The sequence below is a fragment of the Protomyctophum bolini genome (assembly GCF_963924005.1).
Source record: "Protomyctophum bolini genome assembly, chromosome: 2".
In the NCBI taxonomy this organism is placed as follows: domain Eukaryota; kingdom Metazoa; phylum Chordata; class Actinopteri; order Myctophiformes; family Myctophidae; genus Protomyctophum; species Protomyctophum bolini.
The window spans coordinates 14,954,126-14,975,427 of record NC_137863.1 but is presented as its reverse complement, the minus strand read 5'-3'; the positions used below and the strand labels follow the sequence as shown (position 1 = coordinate 14,975,427).

General features: G+C 38.6%; 1 protein-coding gene across 3 annotated transcripts; it reads left to right on the top strand.

Annotated features, from left to right (window-relative positions):
• The first annotated feature begins 638 nt into the window (after positions 1 to 638).
• LOC308331537 (immunoglobulin-like and fibronectin type III domain-containing protein 1) lies at positions 639 to 20,076 on the top strand. 3 transcript variants are annotated; one of them, XM_080787005.1, is made up of 23 exons: positions 639 to 794; positions 4,633 to 4,717; positions 6,693 to 6,815; positions 7,270 to 7,409; positions 8,472 to 8,571; positions 8,838 to 8,910; positions 9,016 to 9,199; positions 9,346 to 9,459; positions 9,707 to 9,875; positions 10,166 to 10,438; positions 10,689 to 10,931; positions 11,413 to 11,481; positions 13,812 to 13,927; positions 14,617 to 14,755; positions 15,019 to 15,312; positions 15,625 to 15,927; positions 16,367 to 16,546; positions 16,703 to 16,831; positions 16,995 to 17,074; positions 17,685 to 17,877; positions 18,031 to 18,327; positions 19,173 to 19,502; positions 19,787 to 20,076. In XM_080787005.1, the coding sequence occupies exons 2-23, from the start codon at positions 4,672 to 4,674 to the stop codon at positions 19,789 to 19,791; spliced, it is 3,600 nt and encodes a 1,199-aa protein (XP_080643131.1). In that variant the 5' UTR covers positions 639 to 794; positions 4,633 to 4,671; the 3' UTR covers positions 19,792 to 20,076. The 3 variants fall into 3 exon arrangements, with proteins under 3 accessions (XP_080643131.1, XP_080643132.1, XP_080643133.1); XM_080787006.1 differs by having other exon boundaries at positions 639 to 808; XM_080787007.1 differs by lacking the exon at positions 11,413 to 11,481.
• The last annotated feature ends 1,226 nt before the right edge of the window (positions 20,077 to 21,302 follow it).

The window sequence follows — 21,302 nt, the reverse complement described above, 5'->3', positions numbered from 1 at the left end:
TGTGTCTGTCTGTGAGACATACACCTGATCTTATTTTGAGCCTATGGCTTAATAGGAGATTAGTCTTTATATAAAGATATCTAAATGCAAACATACTTTCCCGTCAACACTGAACAGTGACTACAAGGTGACTAATTCTTCATACTGAGTGGGTGGTATTTAGCACTGTCAGAAGTGGTTAGCTTTCCCGTTCCAAACATACCAACAAAATCAAGAGACACAAAGTCTGTGCTATGGATTTATAACCATAGAAAAGTATTGCTTAATGTTAATTTAGTTAGTGTGTGTTCAGAAAAGGTGAATGTGATATTATCCTGTATGGCCATCAGTGGATCAAGTTCCAGGGCAAGATTATCTATGCTACTTCAAGAGGATTTGTATATCAAAGACTGCATTATGTCTGAACTCAAGCAAATGACAAAAATACTTCAAAAAGCATGCTCTGCAACTTTGGTTGAGAGCTGTTAGCATAATATTGATCAGACATTCAAGTGAATTGTAATGAGGTACTTTACGATGACTGTATCAGCGTGGGAGACTCAAGCTGGGAAGTCATCCATCTGGGAAGCTTGTACCATACCTTGACCTCTCTCCTCCCCTCGGTGGGGGCTGGTGTGTGAGCCATAGACAAATGGCAATTTACTCGCCTGTCCGGCACCATGGCTGTGAACGAGCAAGCTTGTTGCAGAATTAGTGGCATTCCTGGCAGGATTTATTAGCTTGTGGCGCAAGCAGGCAGCACTTGAATATCAGAAGTGGGTAGCAGAACCACTAGAGAGGATTTGAGTGCTGAGGTAAGTCCTTGAAGGTGTGGCTCTATTTTCTAAATTACATACTGTGTCGTTATAGATTGTGTTCTAATCTAAAGTAAAGACTGCTTTAATGCAATTAAGTATGGAATGTGTCAGTGTAATTCTATAAAACATGTTTAGTTGTCTTTTTTTTTAAAGCCTGATGACACCTTACATTATCTGTAATTATTCAAAATATTTCACTTCAAAAAATTATTCCTAGGTTTGCCGGCATATTGCAAATTTCAAATATCCTGGTGTAATCTTTTCCGATTCAGGTGTTATAGGGCTGGCAGAGTCAAGGCTCAAATTCCTACCGTAATTTATGTTAATCCCTCAAATTATAATTGATGTGCCAGGATATTAAATGGAAACAGGGACTCAAGGTTTTTCTCACTTTATATCAAAACTAGGAATGGTTAAATATAGATGAGGCCAACACAATGTACTGGATTGTTTATGTTTACATTGTAGCTATTGGTACAGTAGTTGTTTTCAAATGTTTATATACGTTTATCTTTAGGCTTTCTTTTCCTTTCTTATAACCCTGTTCAAGATAAGGCTATGAGATATATAAGATAAGGCTATGACATCCCATGGTTTACAGTGTCTTCATCTTTATATGAATTATAAGGTAGGATCTGGTTGGACTGAGCAGTGTTTTGGTAAATATTATATATATATATATATATATATATATATATATATATATCTCAAAAAAGAGAAAAACCTTCCAAGGAAGGGACTGCACACTGCAGGGAACAGAGACGGACAACGTACTGCATCATTATTAGCACGACGCGTTTCGCCGTGAGCTTCGTCAGGTGCTATACAGAGGTGTGAATGTGTCAAGTATATATAGGGACATTCATTATACAGAACCACCCCCCCGGGTGTGGCATCAATGATTCAATTTATATATATATATATATATATATATATATATATATATATATATATATATATATATATATATATATATATATATATATATATATATATATATATATATATACACACACACACACAGTGTATATATATATATATCAAAACACTGATCAGTCCAACCAGATCCTACCTTATAATTCATATAAAGATGAAGACACTGTAAACCATGGGATGTCATAGCCTAATCCTAATCCTAAAAGTGAGCTCAAAGATAATCCCAATTTAGCAGGTCTGTCGCTCTCACGGATACAGCCACAAGACTTTTTGAACGGTTTGCCATCAGTGTCTTTTAATCATGTTTATGACGGGCTCAGTCAACTGACAACCATACTGCCCCGTGCTAGATTTCAGCATGGTAACATAAGATGGTGGCAGGAATACATGAGCGTGCAGGGCGAGCCAAGTGGTCCCATAAAACCAGGCCTCATCTTAACGATTACTGTTCACAAAATGCCTCGTCAGTAGCCAAGTGGCTTCTTTTAATATGCCTCAAACCAAAATAGGTGCAGCTGCAAAAGCATGTTAAGAAGTCATACAGCAATGCACGAAGGGGAGGTGACGTGACTTTACTTTACTTGAAGGGTGTTGAGCATTTATCTATTTTATTTATTTCATGGAGAATAGATTTTCAACCAATTTCTCTCATAGCTGATGACGTATTTGCATTTGAGCTGATTTTATACATAGTTGCTGACGTATTTGAGCTGATTATAGTCTTGCTCATCAGGCCAACCGGCATGACACCTAAGATGGTTGGTGTATCATAGTTTTATGTGGCATTTGACCTATCATGACTGGCCACTAGCCAGAGTTCTCACTTACAGTACCAGCAGCAGCCCTTATTGGATGAGCCCTACTACAACATTACAACGCATCTAAACTACAGTCACGTTGAGTTCATGAATTTACTGCAGATGGCCCTCATATTAAAACAAAACCATGTTATTTTTTGTTAGATCTTTTGAAAGCCAGACACATTTCTATCCAAATACGTCTAAAATCAAATAGCTTTCTTTCTTCTTTCCCCACGGGTCAGATTAAACAATGCAGTATACCATTCATTGTCAAAGGAAGCCAGTGACATGACGGCGCAATGATGCATGTACCTCCTCCAAATCAACTCGCAACGTGTTTTTGCATTGTTTCAACTGCCCGTGTGAACGCACCATCAATCTTCATGGCACTAGGCCAATCAGTGTCATATTTGTTGTGCACACTGGCGAGTGGCGGGTCAGCCAATTAGTATAGCTCCATCTGGAGGCAACAGAACAAGCCAAGCGCAGACACACGTTTGCCAGTACAAGCTGATATCAACCAAAATATCGGTCAGTCTTTAGCACGTTTTGGGTGATGTGATTGATCAGAGAGAAAAATGGAGAGCGGTAGACGATTAATATATATGAGAAAGAGGAAAAGAGTACAGATGAATGAGATTATGTCAAACTGGTATGCTGTGCTAATCTCACATGGCTTTAAGTAGAAATGTAATAATATCTAAAACTTTCTAAAAAACATCACTATATGGCTGTCCCCTTGGCAGAAATTGTCACTCATTTTCTTGCTGCTATTCTTCCATAAATAAACATGACGACACCAGCTTCAACACAGGAATGTTTCTCATCATGCGTGATGCTTGACAAGTATAGCCGATATGGACATGTTTTCTCATACCTTTTCTCAAGTAAGATTTAGTGGAGTCCTCAACAAGTATCCTAAAGTGAAAACACAAACACAGCATGTCAACAAGAAATTCCTTTAGGAGACATATTGCCGGCAATCTAGAGACTGAAACTCAATGACGGAACAGACTGTCAGAGCAAACGTGGGCCCAAGGAAAAAGCATGGGGATCGGGTTTCAGAAAGCCATCAGGTGCCACCTACCATGATGGCTAATGTCATCACCTTGCTGTCATATTACTTAACCTGTGACTTGTACACAAAGTTACGTCTATCCATCATGTAAACTGGAAAACGGGGTGTCTGTGAATCTACATTTATAGTGATAGCCTATTATGCTTCATAAGCAAGTGACATCAATCATTAATTCTTACTTTAGCAAGATAGGTAATGAAAGAAGGCCGTGTTAAGTGACATATCAATGAATATCGCAGCTAAAATTAAATCCGTATGAAATGTATTTGAAATAAGCACAGCATGCATGCCTCCATGGATTATGTTTTTGTATTATTATTATTATTATGTAATAGTATACTGTTTCAACTGTTTTTTGTCACTATGTGAATTTTATGCACATAGTGTAGAGATGGGAAGAAAGAGAAAGGGAGGAGAGACATGCGAGACAAGACAGGGGGGTCTGATTCAAGCTCAGGGCCTCGTGCTCACTAGCATATGCTCTGTGCACTAGTCACCCTGTACCGAAAGTTCTGAACATTCACTTGACATACTGAACATTCACAGATGTTCGTGTTTCATTTCAATGCTTCACGTGGACCTTAAAAAAGAAAACGGTATTAAAGGTTAACTGAGGTCATTTCAAATTCACACCTTCAAATATATTTATAATTTTTTCACAATAAAAATTATATAATAAAAATCATCAAATTTAAATTATGTATAGTATTTTTTTAAGCTATGCCATTAACATTCTAGACTAAATTGATTAAAACTCATTCATTTTGGAGACACATTATGGAACTAGTTACCTTACCACTGAAAGACTAATGCTGCAGGGTCCTGGGCACCCGAGGAAATTTTGGAATGCAGCAACACGTTAGAAATAGTCTTTATTAACACTAAAATACAGAAGTTGGCTATTGTGAGTAACATACCAGTGAAAGATTATAAAAAACTTGTGTGTGTGTGTGTGTGTGTGTGTGTGTGTGTGTGTGTGTGTGTGTGTGTGTGTGTGTGTTTCCCCGTGTATTACAGACAGACACATTGCAGAGTGCATTCAGTAATCAACGAATGCAAGATGATTAATAAATCAAAAGACACAATCGGGATGGCCTCTGGCCAAGGTGAGTGAGATTCTTCTTCCACTACGATTTTTTTCTGTGGGACGGGAGTGAAAATCCACTCCTGTCTGTGTCAATCTCTAATGAACAGCAGCATCATGCCAACATCTACATGGGCTTTCTGCTGCATTGACATGCTATTGTCCAGGGATGTGCACACATAGACATCAATGGGGGCTTCAGCCCCTGCCCTTTTACCCGTCTGTAAAACGACTGCCCTCCCCAGACCACGAATGCAGCATTTACTGTGGTGAAAGAAATGCAAATGTCCTCCTCTCCTTTCCATGCCATGCCGGAAGGCAGCGTTCAGGAGAATAGCTTTTTTAGCTTGATTACTTTTGATGAAGTAAAGGTCTTTTGCTTTTCTTTTCATTTTTTAAATTGACACTTTACTCTCTCTCTCTCTCTCTCTCTCTCTCTCTCACTTTACCGTCATCTGGGGATCCGCCCAAATATTCTCTGAACACAAAGATCTATCCTACCAACAAAAGAATAGGCCCAATGGTACTGTACTTCATCAGCCTTATGTTCGCTTAGTAATATTGCCCAGATTTCTTTTTTCCCCCTTTTTTTTAAGGTTATTTCATTATATTTGGAATATAACACGTATAGTGTTTCTTTCTTGCTACAAACTCATACAGTATACGCATCATACACTCGTAAAGTAAAAAGCAATAGTACTCATATGTTCACTAGTTTAGTGATATCTACTTTACACTACAGTACAGTTTATTAGACTACACTAGTACACACTATGTCATACTCTATAGGTGAAACACTAAATAACTATACTATATACTATTACATAGGCTACTGTTTGTCTAAAAATCAAAATGGAAATCCATTGAAGAAATGGGGATGGGGGCCAAAAGGGGGTTGGTAATCTACAGAGAAAAGATTGGGCTGTAGCAACATAGGGCTGACGAAGAATAGGGTTAAAATTTAACCAAGGATTGTGCTTGCACTAGCTCACAGTAGTTGTTGATTAAATGCATTAATCCACATACATTCATCTGTGTAGAACACGTAAATGTAAAAGGGCAGTCCATACTGTCTCCGACCACCAAACTTTTCGTCGGAAAGATCAGACTTAAATTCTTTCTCCGAAGTAGCGTTCGGTGAGTCACAACATCTGGGAGTGCAGCTCCCAGATGTTGTAGTCATGTTGTCATGTTGTAGTTGTACCGGAGCTTTCCGACGAAAAGTTTGATGGTCGGAGACAGTATGGACTGCCCTTTAGTCTCTAAATCTTGAGCCTCTGAGATGTAGCAGCATTGCCTCCAACTGTATAATTGAACTCAAACATGGTTGTGACCTGTGGAGACTCACATTGTGGTTATTGTTTGCACATTATAACTTTACAATTAAAGACCAATCCTACAGTTCTAATAACCCGCTGACATGACATGCCCTATATGTGCTCCTCAAAACAAAATGTGCTTCATCAGGTCCTGATGCAGACATTTCTGATGGTACAGAAGGTAGGCTTACAGTAGGCGACAATAACTAGAAAGTCCCCCAACTGGTTTTGTTCCTGCTCCTTCAAGGCATGAAGAACAGATATATTTGTTGATGAGTTGTACACAAGAGAAGAGCGCACAGTTTCTTTGTGCGTGTGATATGTAGGAATACTCCTACATATCTGTACACAGTGTTGGCATGAATACACATGAATTTCAAGGCAAACCGTTATGGGAATAATATGTTGTTAAATGATGACAAAGGCTCGTATTTTCTAATACATCGTGAACATGATATAAATAATCAATGGGTTTTATGTACCCAATGAAATACAATTAATTTTAATAACAGTAAACATTCTAATATATCTTGTATTAGAATGTGTTTCAGCATGGTTGATGTGGGTGACATGCAGTTCCATTATAAATCAACTGAATATTTTTAATGTGTTGTACTAATTTTCTTGATCTTTTTTAAACCGTCAACGGGTAACATTTTATCTTGTCCTTTTTCACAGTGGAGATCAAAAAGAAATCGAGAGTCCCTGGGGTTATGATCGTACAGTTTGTTGAGACCATACCGGAGGGAAAGAACCATCCTGACTTCACCCGCAAGCCAATTGCTCTGACCATCCAAGAGGGTACGCCTGAGGAAAATGAATCACTGTATAAATGTGTTATTTTAAATGCTCTCACATGACAAGGTTTTCATACTGTGCAGACTCCTAGACTCCTAGATCCATTCCAGAGTCATAATGGGCAGGGGTTAAACTGGGGGAAAAGCTAAAGGGCCTGTCATGTCATTTCTGGGCCCCAGCTATTTAAACCAAGCAGGATTATTTATCAAGTCAATTGACTCCATTTTAAATTGTGAACTGGGATTAGGTGACCAAAACCCCATCCTGTTAATCTTATGTGGATTCCTCAAAAGGTTATGGCGGGTATAAAGCTATCCTCAGCAAGTTAGACTACAATGTATGTCATACAGTTTGATTTTCAATGTGGTGAAAGCAGCCTCAAGTAACTTCCCATCTGGAAAGCGATTCATAGCAAGTGAAAGGACTCTGTTTTATTGTTTCTTTATATTTTATACAGGCAAATTTGCATTCTTTAAAGCCATTGTTAATGGGGATCCAACACCCACTGTAACATGGACCAGAAATAATGGAGATGTATCTGACACAACAAGATACGTGCCCAAATATAACGAAGTAGATAATGAGCATCTATTCGAGGTAAGTGATAAAGTACAGTCTGTCACACTCACACATCAGTAAGATGCTATGGTTTCCATGGTTGAAGTCCAACAATGGGAGACAGAAGGAGACTATTTTAGAGGGAGAAAGAAAACGAGACGAAGAGAAGAAACACGAGGGCTAAAGCAAATAAATCCAATGTGTCAATGACAGCCATTTGATTGGGTCAGTATTGTTCTCTATCCCACTGCACCATTCGGTGCATTTGTTATGCCCCTTTCTCTCTGTCTTAACTGGATTTTGTTACCATTTGAATGTGTTTATGCACTCATGCACTCATGTGTTTACTGCCTCCAGTAAACATGGACTTCTCATGGTTGGGGTAACTTTTAAGTCCGGTCATAAACGATTCGGATTGTAAGACCCAGCCAGGAAGAACCCTATCGCCCATGGTGCTTTCGCCAAAAACCACTGAAACACGAGATGCAGCGCTGGAAAATAAACATTACAGCACGTGTTCGCCATAGAAATGCATTCCAGAAAGGAACTGGCAGCCCCATGTTAACATAATTACGTTGTCACACTATGAGAAAGACTAAGTGACAAGATAACTTAATTCATACTGCTCAATTTATATCTGTAATGTCCCCATTCACCTGATTATTTGCCCTTTGGGTATTTTCTCCTTTTTTCACCAGATGGCAAATGTCACACAAATGTTGTTGCCCATGCCAAATGATGCCCAAATGTCAAACGAATGTTAAATGATTCGGGTTGTAAGACACAGCCAGGAGGATCAAACGTGACATTGATGAGCGGCGTTCCTGCCCAAATGTTTAACAATTAATTTTGTGATTGAAACGCCCAGGGTGCTTCGCCAAAAAGCGCTGAAACGCGAGATGCGGTGCTGGAAAAGAAACATTACATCATGTCTTCGCCATAGAAACGCATTCCAGAAAGGAACTGGCAGCCCCATATTTACATTGTCACACTATGTGAAAGACTGAGTGACAGGTTAACTTCATACTGCTCAATTTACATCTGTAATGTCCCCATTCACTTGTTTATTTGCCCTTTGGGTGTTTTCTTTTATTTCTCCAGATGCAAAATGTTAAACCAGATCAAGCAGACACCTACAAATGCATTGCCATAAATGAATATGGGAGAGCAACTGTAACAGTTGTGCTGAATGTAATTGCAGGTAGAGCTGTTTCCTTGCTAGATGTCTGCAACCCACACACTGTTTCATACTCCCATTGTGCATGTATCCAATGACCAATAAGTTGATGTTTTGAGCACCTCAGACAAATGTTTACTTGCTATAACATGTTACAATTATTTCAAATTATATTTGCTTTCCTTGGTTAAAAATATTCTAATAATCATCACTTAGAATGCTCTCTTCATCATTGTTTAATCATACTCCAGTTTACATTGTAAAGCATGTCCTCTTTTTTCTCCTTTTAGTTGGTTTCCAAAAGAACAAGGCAACAGAACAAAAGACAGAAGACTTTACTAAGAGGGTACTGACTAGGAAAAGGTGCTGCTATAATTTAGTTATATTTTACATTTGGATATTAATTTCATAAATGTTATGCTAATGTGCAAGGATATTCAATTGATGAGATGTTATTCTGATTTATAGTAAGGTCCGTCCCAAAGAGTTAAAAAACAAAGACGAATTAGACCCAAAGTTCTGGGAGCTCTTGCTTAGTGCTAACAAGAAGGAGTATGAGAGTATCTGCGCAGAGTATGGAATCACTGACTTCCGCTGGATGCTCAAGAAACTTAATGAGATGAAGAAGGAAAGGGAAGAAGAGCAAGCAGAGGTTTGTCATTTATAAGAGAAAAACATTTTATTTATTTACCTTAATAGTAATCATGTATCTTAAAAACAAATACCGGACTACCGTATTTAAACAGTTTACTTATATTATGTTTATTTTCTCCCTTTTATTGAATAACTTTCACTCAGTTCATCAAAAACATTTCTCAACTGAAACCAATCGACGTCAATTTTGATGGCTCAGCATCCTTTGAATTTGACATGGATCTCATTAACCCAAACAGTGCCATATTTCTGTACAAGGTAAATCTGTCAATTATGAATGTCTTTGAAACATGCAACTATCATTTCATTTTTAAAATCAAATTCTTGCTGTAATGTCTCAATGGTGTCAATCTAAAGAGGATTATGCCTGTGACAAAATTAATGCTACATGTCCTCCTTCTCTTCCTTTCATTTGAATGGTGCATTGCCTTACAACTTTATTTTCCAATGGCATTTACATTTTCCTCTTTCAAAGTAAATTACATTGCGTGTAACTACCCCACAGGATGGTGAGATGGTAGCATACAGCAGAGAGGAGGCAGAGAAAATGAAGCACGTCCTCAATAAATCAGGCAATAAGTATGTTTTCAGCATTAAGGACCTCCTACCAGATGATGCAGGATTGTACCAGGTGGATGTTGAAGATACCAATGTATTTTCAACAGATTTCAAAAGTAGGTTCTGCACTTGACTCAGTGTGAATCGCCTAAAAGCCTGAGTTGTACTTAGTTGCGCATGTGTCATGCACCGATGCACGGGAAGTAGCCAAACTGTTCACATGATGCTTCACAGTATGACACGTTGTGAGCTTTTAGGTCTGCTCTTTCGGTGCGTGACACCTGCGCCCAACCAAGTAAAAATCAGGCTTATGTTGGCCTTATATGAAGTCTGTTACTTTTAACACACTTTCACATAGTTCAAATTCTGAGTCTAAATAACATCTGATTAATAATATCATTTTTAGTTCCTGTGGTGGATTTCTTGGTCAAAATGAAGGAAGTGAAGGCAACGGAGAGAGAAGATGCCGTCTTCGAATTGGTCCTTTCAAATCCCTTCTCCAGGATCAAGTGGTTTGGCAAGAATTTACCACTGGAACAAGGGGACAAATTTGATATTGAGGTTTCAGAAGACAAGCTCATTCACAGGCTGGTGGTCAAAGATTGCCTGATAGTGGACAAAGGCATTTATTCAGCCTGTGCAGGCATAAAATCTTGCAATGCATGGCTCCTTGTTGAAGGTAAGCCATTACACAACATTCAGCGGAAAATATATAATGTTTGATCGTGACATAACATAATTGATAATGGTACATAGTGGGGTAAGAACGACTGGTAATAGGATGATAACGATGACATAAATGTTCTCTTTGTATTATGATAAGGCTTACTTAAGGAAAATGTATACTTGTCAGTTGGACAAAGGGGTTGTGGGTATCAACTAAGCTGTGGTGTGTTCCTCTTACATGAGCATCTTTTTGCATTATCCAGCTGACAAAAGTTTACCAAAGGGCAAAAAGACAGAAAGAAAAACGACAAGGGCAGGGGGATCTGGAGAGGACCTTGCAAAGATTGCTCAAGAGCAACAGGTAAAACTAGAGCAGGTGAAAGAGGAAAAGAAAGTACAGATTGAAGTTGCGAAACAAGCTGCTGCAGAAGCTCCTGCACCAACTCCTGCAGCTCCTGCTCCTACTCCAACAGCTACTGCTCCAGCTGAGGCACCAAAAGGCATTGGTAAGAACACCAGACTCATTAAGTAACGTTTTATATGCCCAAACAGCATAATCATATACTTTCCAATAATAACAAATTAAGCATTTAATTTATTCAATTAAATGATTATTGCTCTTAGAATTTCTTTGTGTCAAAGACCAGATTTGATACAGTCCAACTTATAGCATTTTGAAAGAAAAACAAAAAAAAACTAGAATTAGTGAAAATAGCAGATCTACAAGCTGAGTTTGTAGATTGGTTTAGAATTAGTTTAGGTCCCTGAGAGAAATTCAATTTCTCTTTTGGGTCTCGAGCGCAGACTCTCAACACAGATGCGTTGTGAGCTTGTTGATCTTCTATTTTCACTGGTTTGGGTCCCTGGGAAAAATCAAATTTCTCTTTGGGTCTCGAGCTAAAAATAATTGGGAACCACTTATCTAGTTGGTATGAGAAAAAATCATTTCTTATAGCAGCTTCATTGATTGATTTTGATGATTGATAGGTCAAAGTGGAGCATCAGCAGTGAGTATAAAGGGTTCTGATCCACAGGTGGTGGATGTGGTTAGCAGTGGTAAGAAACTTCCACCAATGTGTTAATTTCTGCATGGATTATATAATTCTGAATATGGAAGCCATTTGAGATATAATGGCTTCAGAAGTCAGTGTGTTCGTAACTCTATTCACGAGGCAGAATAATAGGCCTTAAAATGTTAATATGTTGAGAACATATTAATATGTTGTTGTAACTTAAACTGCTTGCTTAAACATAATGCTTTTCCTACAGAAAAGCATTGGTGAAATTTTAAATAACTTCTTATAACTGCTTTAATGTAGTTATAAGTATACTTAGAAGTGATATACATATAGCCACTAACTGCTAACTGATTACTGACAGGTAATTGTGATAGGTCTAAACAAGCAAAAGCAGATGGTCTTTCAGGATGTGGTAAGACGGATCACAATAATGTCTAACATGCTTTGAGTGGATCCTCATACATATTCCTTTGGCATTAGGGGAGAAAAAGTTACTTTAAAATATAATGTTGTTGCTGGTGTCACAGGGCTTGTCCAATCGAGTACAGAGGCAGGACATGGTAAGCCATAGAATAGGATGAATGTAATAACATAAATTGTTATGGAATAATCCAGGAAACAATTAATGCAGCAGTCTAAGAATATAATATCAATGGCTAGGCACGAGACTGTAACATTTCTAACAAGAAATCCTTATAGAACAGACACCCTTTACTTCTGTGAGTGAGAAGGTGGGAAAATAATTAATAATAATTCCAGAGTGAAGGTGAGTTCTAATTTCAAATACCGTAATTTCCGGACTATAAACCGCTACTTTTTTCCCATGCTTTGAACCCTGCGGCCTATACAACGGTGCGGCTAATCTATGGATTTTTACAGCTAAAGGCCACTAGGGGACCTTCTAAATCTATCTCTATGGCCTCTATGCGGCTTATAGTCCAGTGCGGCTTGTATATGTACAAATTGTACACATTTGGTTTTCCCCCTAAATTCAGCTGGTGCGGCTTATATTCAGGTGCGCTTTATAGTCCGGAAATTACGGTTACTATCTAATGTCAGTACTGTACACTGAATCATCACATTCCCCAAGTATGTATGCTGACATTAGGAATGGCTTTCTGTGTTTCTTAGCATGGTCCTTGCTTGTGTCATGATCTTGCAATGTAAAATTCCTAAAGTCAAATACATAATCAGATCAAACTGACAGGTTACTTGAATTATGCACTTACACTCTACGCTACACATCTCTGTCCCTATTCCTTACTAAAAACATTATTTTGTTTGTTTTACTTAATTTGTATCTTTTGAACGAGACTGATTGAAATATAATGATATATATACATATATGGCAGTCATTATGGCAACACATTAACAGGCCATAATGATAGCTACTGTTAATGAAGACATGCTGATATATTATTATATATATTATATATTATATCTGGTGTTATTCAGACTCTGGCTGGTGATGGTCAGACTGAGTTTGGGTTCAGAAATCATTTTCTCAGGCTACGGTTTAACATCTGGTTCTGTTGGTACAGTCACTTCAGTTTAGAACAGAATGTCGTTGGACTGCAGTCTAATCAGCATGACAATTTCAGGCCCAATTCGAAGCAATACAAATTACTAGAAATCATTAATGTTGTAGAAGTCTGCTAAGGAGCAGCCCCTAAAGGCCGTGCTTCTCCTTACACCCACCTGGAAATGGTGTCCGAAAGGTGGTGCTAGAAGTAAGGCCATGGGTCACAACAATAGTGTTCATCCTGCCTTAGAGTATGAGATATCTTGTGTGGAATGGTTACTATACTTTGGTCCGACATGGTCCGATCGACTACCTACCCCAAACCCTCACCCTAACCATAACCGCGAGCACCAACCCTATCCCGAGTCGGACCAATGATATGTCGGACCAAAGTATGCTCCCTGTGTGGAATAGCCAATGGTAGTACTAACTAGCACTCGCATTAAGTAAAATGTGACAGAAGTAGCATGTACTTCAATTCAAATTTAGAAAATGTTTCAGATGTAAAAGAAAATTCTGAGATGATGGAATGATGATGGTCATGGAAGGAGAAATAATCAGCCCCACTTTCAAAATGACCTCTTAGTCATGCGAGTGCTAGAGAAAAGCCCATTAGGTCCACACATTCAACAGAGGTTATATTCCACCGGGATATCTTGTTTTGTTAGTAAAATGTCTGCACATGAAAGACTACTTCCCTACTGGTACATGAAAAACCTAAAAACAGGTATCATTGGATCATATTGTGAAAATCCAGGCAATCCAGTCCATGTATCTTATTATAAGCCTGTGATAACCAAATCAAAATACAGTGTATAATTGTTTCTTTCTTTCCTGTCACATAGACCCTGAAATTATAAGTGGACTATCTGATATCTATGCTGTTCGTGGTCAGTCTGCTGAACTTTTAATTAAGATGAATACTGATGCTATCGGGACTTGGTTCAAGGATGGGGAAGAGGTATGGTTTAATTAATCTCCATGCTAGCTTTTTTCCTTTAATGTACAATGTACATTTAATGTATCTACAGTGGCTAATGTTTTTCTGATAACCCTAACTTACAATATGTGCAACATCTAAGCCAAAATAGATTCTTTGATCACCATACCTAAAACATTAGAAAACTGTCTATCTCTGAGTCCACATAGAAACGGCGTAACTCCGATGTGGATCTCAGACTTCATGTGACCAGTCTGTAACATCAGACATCCCTCCATCTATCTATGATGTCAGTTGTATGACATCATGGAATTTATTAAGGTCCACTGTGGTACTACTGGCATCGTGCATTTGGCATTTGATCATCAGCATGTGAACTTTATACTGTAGCTCTGGAAAGACAGACTAGAGACAAACAAACTGACAGACACATGTATCCACCCACATGCACAGGTGCGCACACATGCAAGTCATAAACGGCTAGCCTCTTGCAGAGGCATGCTCTAAAAAGGTTTTAAAATAAGTTAAGACCTGCAATATAGTGAAAGTGAAGGAACATACATACTCACATACAGGTATATAAGAAGTATTTAAATGCCCCTATAGTTTGGTCCTGCATAACAGAATTGCCAGGTAAAGCGAACTAGGTATTTGTTACATTTGGTTCATTTAATGCACAATATGGCTAATCTCTGTCTTTGTCTTACCAGTTAACTTCCAACCATGGTGCTAGCATTACCAAAGATGGAACTTCACACAAGCTGACAATCAATAGCTGTGAAGATGATCACTCAGGGCTGTATCGTTTTGTGTCGGGAGACAGTACAGAAGGAAGACTCATTGTTGGAGGTATGACATAACAATAATAATTGTAATAATAATAATATAAAAGTGTGCTCCTCAGAGCACAGGTCTCCACTCTCCGCCAGTTGCCTACACAGGGTCCACAAACTTTGGTCATAGTCACTTGGTTTTTCAAAACAACAATAAAAGACTGTTTTGTGCATTTCTCTTTCCTCTATCCAGCAATATCCCAGCTGAATAAATAACTGACAAATCACATACTTTTTCGCAAATGCATTCATCTGATCAAGACCTTTTTTGGTTCACAGATGTACCTGAATTTGACCCTGATGATCTTCACAAGTTCTCGAGGCCGGTGATAATTAAAGTGGGACAGACTGCCACTTTCAAGATGCCATTTCCTCCTCAGGAGTCCATTGACATCACATGGTTTAAGGATGGCTCTCAGTTGAAGGATGGAGGAGGAGTCAAAATAATGATTGAACCCAACCACAGCCGGATGCTGCTTAGAGACTGTCTGCGTACGGATGGAGGGGAGGTCAAGATCCAACTCAAAACCCCATTTGGGACCGTGGAAGCCACCACTCAGCTTATTGTCCTTGGTATGAAAATATTATGCAGATAAAACAAGATTTGTGGTGATAAAAGTGAACAAGCAATTTTAGCTTTTGATCCACTATTTTCCCCTCATCTAAAAAAAAATATATATAATAACCCATCTACAGTACAGGCTCATAACATGGTGCAGGGAGACGAATTGTGATTTAGTTCGGTTACGTTAGTGGAATGTTCACCAATTATGACCAGAATAGGGACGCTGGGTTTCATGTGGATTCATATTCGACGTACTGTAATCATTCCTAAAATAAATAATAATAAACAAATGCCTTTTAATACCATGTTTCCCCAAACAGACAGGCCAGGTCCACCAGAAGGTCCAGTGGAACTGGTTGAAACTTCGTCTTCTATGATTGAGATTATGTGGAACCCCCCTAAAGACGACGGAGGCTCCCCTGTCACCAACTATATCATAGAACGACAGCAAACAACCCAAACCCAGTTTGCGAAGCTTGGGGATGTCTCAGCTGATACCACCACCTACAGAGACAGAAATGTGAACCATGGCAAAATGTACAACTACCGGATCTATGCTGAAAACCCAGAGGGTCTCAGTGACGCCCTAGAGACAGAAGATGCATTTATGGCTGGTGTACTGAGTAAGCCAAGAATTAACCAGATTCTGATTATGCATTCCTCAGTGGATCTAATGCTAATTAGTTCAATGATGTTTGTAATGATGAAAACTGCCTCTGGATAGGTTTCTGGTACACGTCAAATCATTTATCACCAGGCTGACAGTAAATAATTTAGCCAGTGTATAGAGGGACACGTCACACGTGTTTACATTTTGCTGCAATGCTGTTGTAAAATGCTGTTCCAAGAAGGCCCACCGTTTATCATATCCACATTTGCTCCAACCCCATGAAGACCTTTCTGGATATTCCTGTATTACTAAATCAGTGATATAATAGGCGTCTAGAGTAAAACATAGAGCGACAATAATCTTAACTTCACTACAATTTACAGTATATTGTAATAACTGAATTTCATACAACCTACCGTATCCTGTTAATTTAATTTCTCATCATTTCTTAGTACTGTCTGGCCCACCTGGAGCCCCGAACGTGGTCAGTGCCTCTAAGACCTGCATAAACTTGACCTGGACATGTCCAGAGGATGACAGAGGAGAACCCATCATTGGTTACCAGTTGGAGAAACGCAAGAAAGACACGAGCCAGTGGATTGCCCTGAACCCCGTGAATGAGCCAATTGAAGGTCTGTCAAGAGGGGATATGGCATATTTTGATTTGATAGCAGGAGGATGGGATGGTGGTAGAAAACACATTTTCCTCTACTGTATTTTTGGAAAATGGGATGTCAAAACGCAGAGTGTTATGAAATTAACATGTTCCCTGCCTTGTCGTACTGCAGGTGAAAGCTATGCAGTTAAAGCTGTCACTGAGGGATCAGAGTATGAATTCAGAGTTGCGGCCATCAACAAGTCTGGTGCTGGAGATCTAAGCCCTCCTTCCAACATGGTGTGTGCAAAGAATCCTAACAGTAAGTAATCACGATGCCTGCGAGTGTCCTTAGAGTTTATAGTTAGTTACAAATTTACAATTCATGGTGATTCATGTTCTCTAACGTGTGTGTGTGTGTGTGTGTGTGTGTGTGTGTGTGTGTGTGTGTGTGTGTGTGTGTGTGTGTGTGTGTGTGTGTCCAGTGAGACCTCGTTTTAAAGATCCAGAGGATTTCATGGTCGTCAGAGCAGGAAATTCTATGCGCATCAAAATAAACTATGAGGTATGTACAGATGAGTTCTTCCAATTCTCCCACGATTTTAAATTACCCAATATTTTATCCATACATCACCATGATAGTAGTTTGAGCAGTTGTAAACATTATTTGAAGTTCTAACTACATCTAACAAATTACATCGCTTTGTTCGTAAATTCATCTTTTCTCCAGAGATTATTCTTAGGCTACACTATTCAAATCACACTTCAAAATCCATAAAAACTCAATGATAAGGTAACTCAAGTAAGTTTCAAGTCTTTGACTTGGAAATTTAAGTTGTTTTCCATACTCAAAAACACATTATTATTGGAAAATGGTCAGCACAGCAGTAAAGTCAAATAATGTGCGAGTCATGGGCAATGGGCTAAACCGACCCCAAGCATGGTCCTTTCACTTGTTTGAGAAGACCGATGTGACATTTCAAGTTAGTTCTAAAAGTAAACTGCATATTGTGGCACAAGAATATCAATCACGAATTAGGCCTACCGCTGACAGCCAAACTGTAGTCTTGTCAGTCTATAAATTTATTTTGCATTAAAATAAAATGAAACAAGAAATGCCAACATCAACATCAGTATGAAATTGAGCCTCATGGGGTTTTTTTTGCTACTTTCAGGCGGAGCCTGCACCAGAGATCACTTGGTTGAAGGACGATGAGCCTATAGACATCTGGACAACTGTTATCAACACAGAGGGAATGTCACAGCTTGTAATCCCCTCCTCAAAGCGCTCTGACTCAGGCATATTCACTATAAAGGCCAAAAACTCATCGGGCGAGGCCTCATTTGACATTGAGGTCAGAGTCACAGGTAAGAAAAAAAAAAAAACAGAAACTGTAAACCAACTCAAATCGTAATGAAGGACGCTACAAAATAAAACTAATTAGGGGTCAATAGTAAATGTTTGGATTCCTTTTCTTTTTAATCAATAATAACTCAAATTTTCACTTTTCACGCTCCTAGAGGAACCCAAGAGCCCAGGCCCAATAGCGCTAGAGCAAACTGTCCAGGGCAAAGTCCTGATATCCTGGGCCCCGTCTCCTGACCAAGAGTTGGATGATCGCATGTACTATGTGGTGGCTGAACACAACTCAACCTCAAGGATGTGGAAAAACATAGGAGACCGTCTCTATGGCAACACATTCACAGCCATCAACATCGAAGACGGGAGAGAGTACCATTTCCACGTCTATGCCAAGAATGACATGGGCCTTTCAGATCCGTCTGTGTCACCAACATGGGGTGCCAACAGCAACCGAGGTGAGTTAATTTCCTGCGTCAAATTTTTATCAAACAATCAGGCTACGCACGCAGCCCTTCACTTTGTTGTTTACGGGCCGACAAAACTTGCTATTATCTCTGAATCTACGTCGTTCTCCATGGTTTTGATCAGAAAGTCATAATTTCTGATTTAACCAAGCATCTCATTTGGAATTTGGAACGCTTCTAAAGAGAGATGCAGACTTAGTGAGGTAGTAATGGAACATTATACCTCCCGGTTTTGGGGGGAAATGGAAGGCGGGGCTTTTCAGAGTAAAATCTGCCTCATTTGCTGGGCGCTCTAGTGCCTTTATTTAGAAAAAAATCCGGGACATAAAAAGTAAACAGAAAAAACATTTTCAGGAAGATTGAATTTTTCAACCAATCAGGAGAGAGTACCCATTTATCAGCTTAAATTGTTTTCAATATGTTCAATTGTGTCTGCTATTTTCTTTGTCACCACTTCCAATTTCATGTTTGATCAGTATAATATACTGAGAGAGAACGTGTACAGTACATATTATGTACTGTACACGTTCTCTCTCCTAAATTGGCATCCTGACCTGAAAATGCTATTTTTGTTTATAAAGCACTGGAGAGACAGGAAGACTCCCGTTACTGAACAAACACGCTGCTATAGCAATGGGGATCAGAACATAGAGAAATATCACTTACTCTACCCTTTAAGTTCAAGTAACAAATCCTGTAACCTGCAAGAGGTTCATTGGCAGTCATCATGAACTTTTAGGCTTAATCTTAAAACATAAAGCACTTTCTGCTTGGGATGTACAGTATAACACCCAGTCCATACAATCACCCACATTGATTTGTCTTCCCTTATATAGTTCCAGTGGCGTTAACTGGTGGAGGGGCCCTATCGGCATTCACCATGGAGAGATCCCCATCCATCCTAGTCCCATTGAAAATTCACGCACCACCTAAAGGCTACCAGCTCTACATGACATGTGCTGTCCGAGGAACCCCCACACCCAATGTGAAGTGGTACTTGAATGACGTCTGCATCAACTCGGACAAAAACTACTACATCACCAATGCATATGGCATATGCTCCATCTCCATAATCAGAGTCAGATCGGAGGACAGTGGCGAATACAAAGTTGTTGCAGTCAACTCCCTTGGCCATGCAGAGTGCTCCACTAAGCTTAAAGTCAGGGGTAAGGTTTGTTTTAATTAAAACCTAACTTCCTCTATGATAATTTCTCATTCATTCATTCATTCATTCTTTCTTTCTTTCTTTCTTTCTTTCTTTCTTTCTTTCTTTCTTTCTTTCTTTCTTTCTTTCTTTCTTTCTTTCTTTCTTTCTTTCTTTCTTTCTTTCTTTCTTTCTTTCTTTCTTTCTTTCTTTCTTTCTTTCTTTCTTTCTTTCTTTCTTTCTTTCTTTCTTTTTCTAATTAAACATATAATGCTAATGTCATCTTTCTTCATGACTTCCCCACAGATTGAAATCAGCATGAAGAATTGCTTCAGGCCCGATATCTCTCTCTCCTGTTGGGTTTATTTAGGAGACGGATGAATATTGTTTTAATTTAACGCATTGGTGACATAGAATGATGGTTCAAGTTTCTTTATTAGGAAAAAGACCCCTTGAGATGTACCATCTCATTTTCGAGGGGCTCCCAAGAATGTTTTTATTTAGAATAGTACTATATCAAACCATCCAAATAGCCACAATGCTCACTTCTTTGCTAAATTATTCTATAAATATAAAAATCACAAATTTTATTCTTGAAGAAAATAATGAAAAAGAGAAAAAATAATCAAGATCTGTTATATTTTACTGTAATAAAAAGCACATTTATAAAAGCCATCCATAATTTTGGTCTGTTGTCTTTTTGCAGCTGCTTTTGTTTCACTCTGCATTGATATTCTTACAAAAATCATTACTGACTACTGAAGAATGAACTCAGTGGCCACAGGGCATATCCAACACCAGAACTGGCAAGTGAAATATTTATACCATTATTGTTCATGCAAATCAGCAATATTTCACCGATATTTTCACAGATAAATTGGCTATGTGATGATCATGCACTGCAAATATAGAATAAGTTCTTCTTACATCTGACCATGAAAGGAAGATAGTCAAGACATAATTTTCTACTTTTTGAAGGAACCTGCTCTGAAGGATATAACAAATGCTCAAAGAGGTGCAATCGTACAACATTTGTCCTGAAAATATAATCTAGTTAGCTTAATGTTGTCCACACTATGATATGAATAGTTTTCTGTTGAATAGTAAGTACGAAGAATTGTATCAGCAAAGAGTGAGATATTACAGTATTGTTTCAAAAAATGACTATTTTGAGTTTATACTTTTTTCTTTTTTTTTTGTAGGAGAACACTTACCCTGTTTCCTCTGTCAAGTCAGAGGGTGCTGTTTTTGTTTGTCCTCCTATCTTGTCTTTTGGTTTTCTTTTTGTTGGGTCACAACCTTATCGTTTATGAGGCTATGGTGTGTTAGCGCTAAACCGTTTGGGTATGTCACGCCTGACTAAACTCCGGACCGTCAGTGTGAAACTAAACTCCAAGAAGCAGAAAGCGCCACTATCCAGACAACCCCCTTTTTATAATGCCAAGAGTATTGAACCAGTGGCGACTCACTGAACGCATCATTTGCTCTCTTTGGAGAAACGTCTTGTCAGAATTCCCATGAACACCATATACAGTAAGCTTAAATGGGACAGCCACTGCCAGCCATATTGTACTTAACATGCCAAAACGGTATTATATAACCAGGGATTATTTTACCAAATAAAACGTCTCATGTACAGTATCTACAGACCAATACATAAAAACAGTGCAGTCATCGTATTACATGAGGTCAAGTGATTCAGGAAAAGCATGGACATTGTGGATCCATAAATCAACAGAACAATGTTTTTGTGGATTCTGATATAGTATTAATAGAAGAACAATATTGATATCAACATGTGATTAATATTGGTTCATTATGT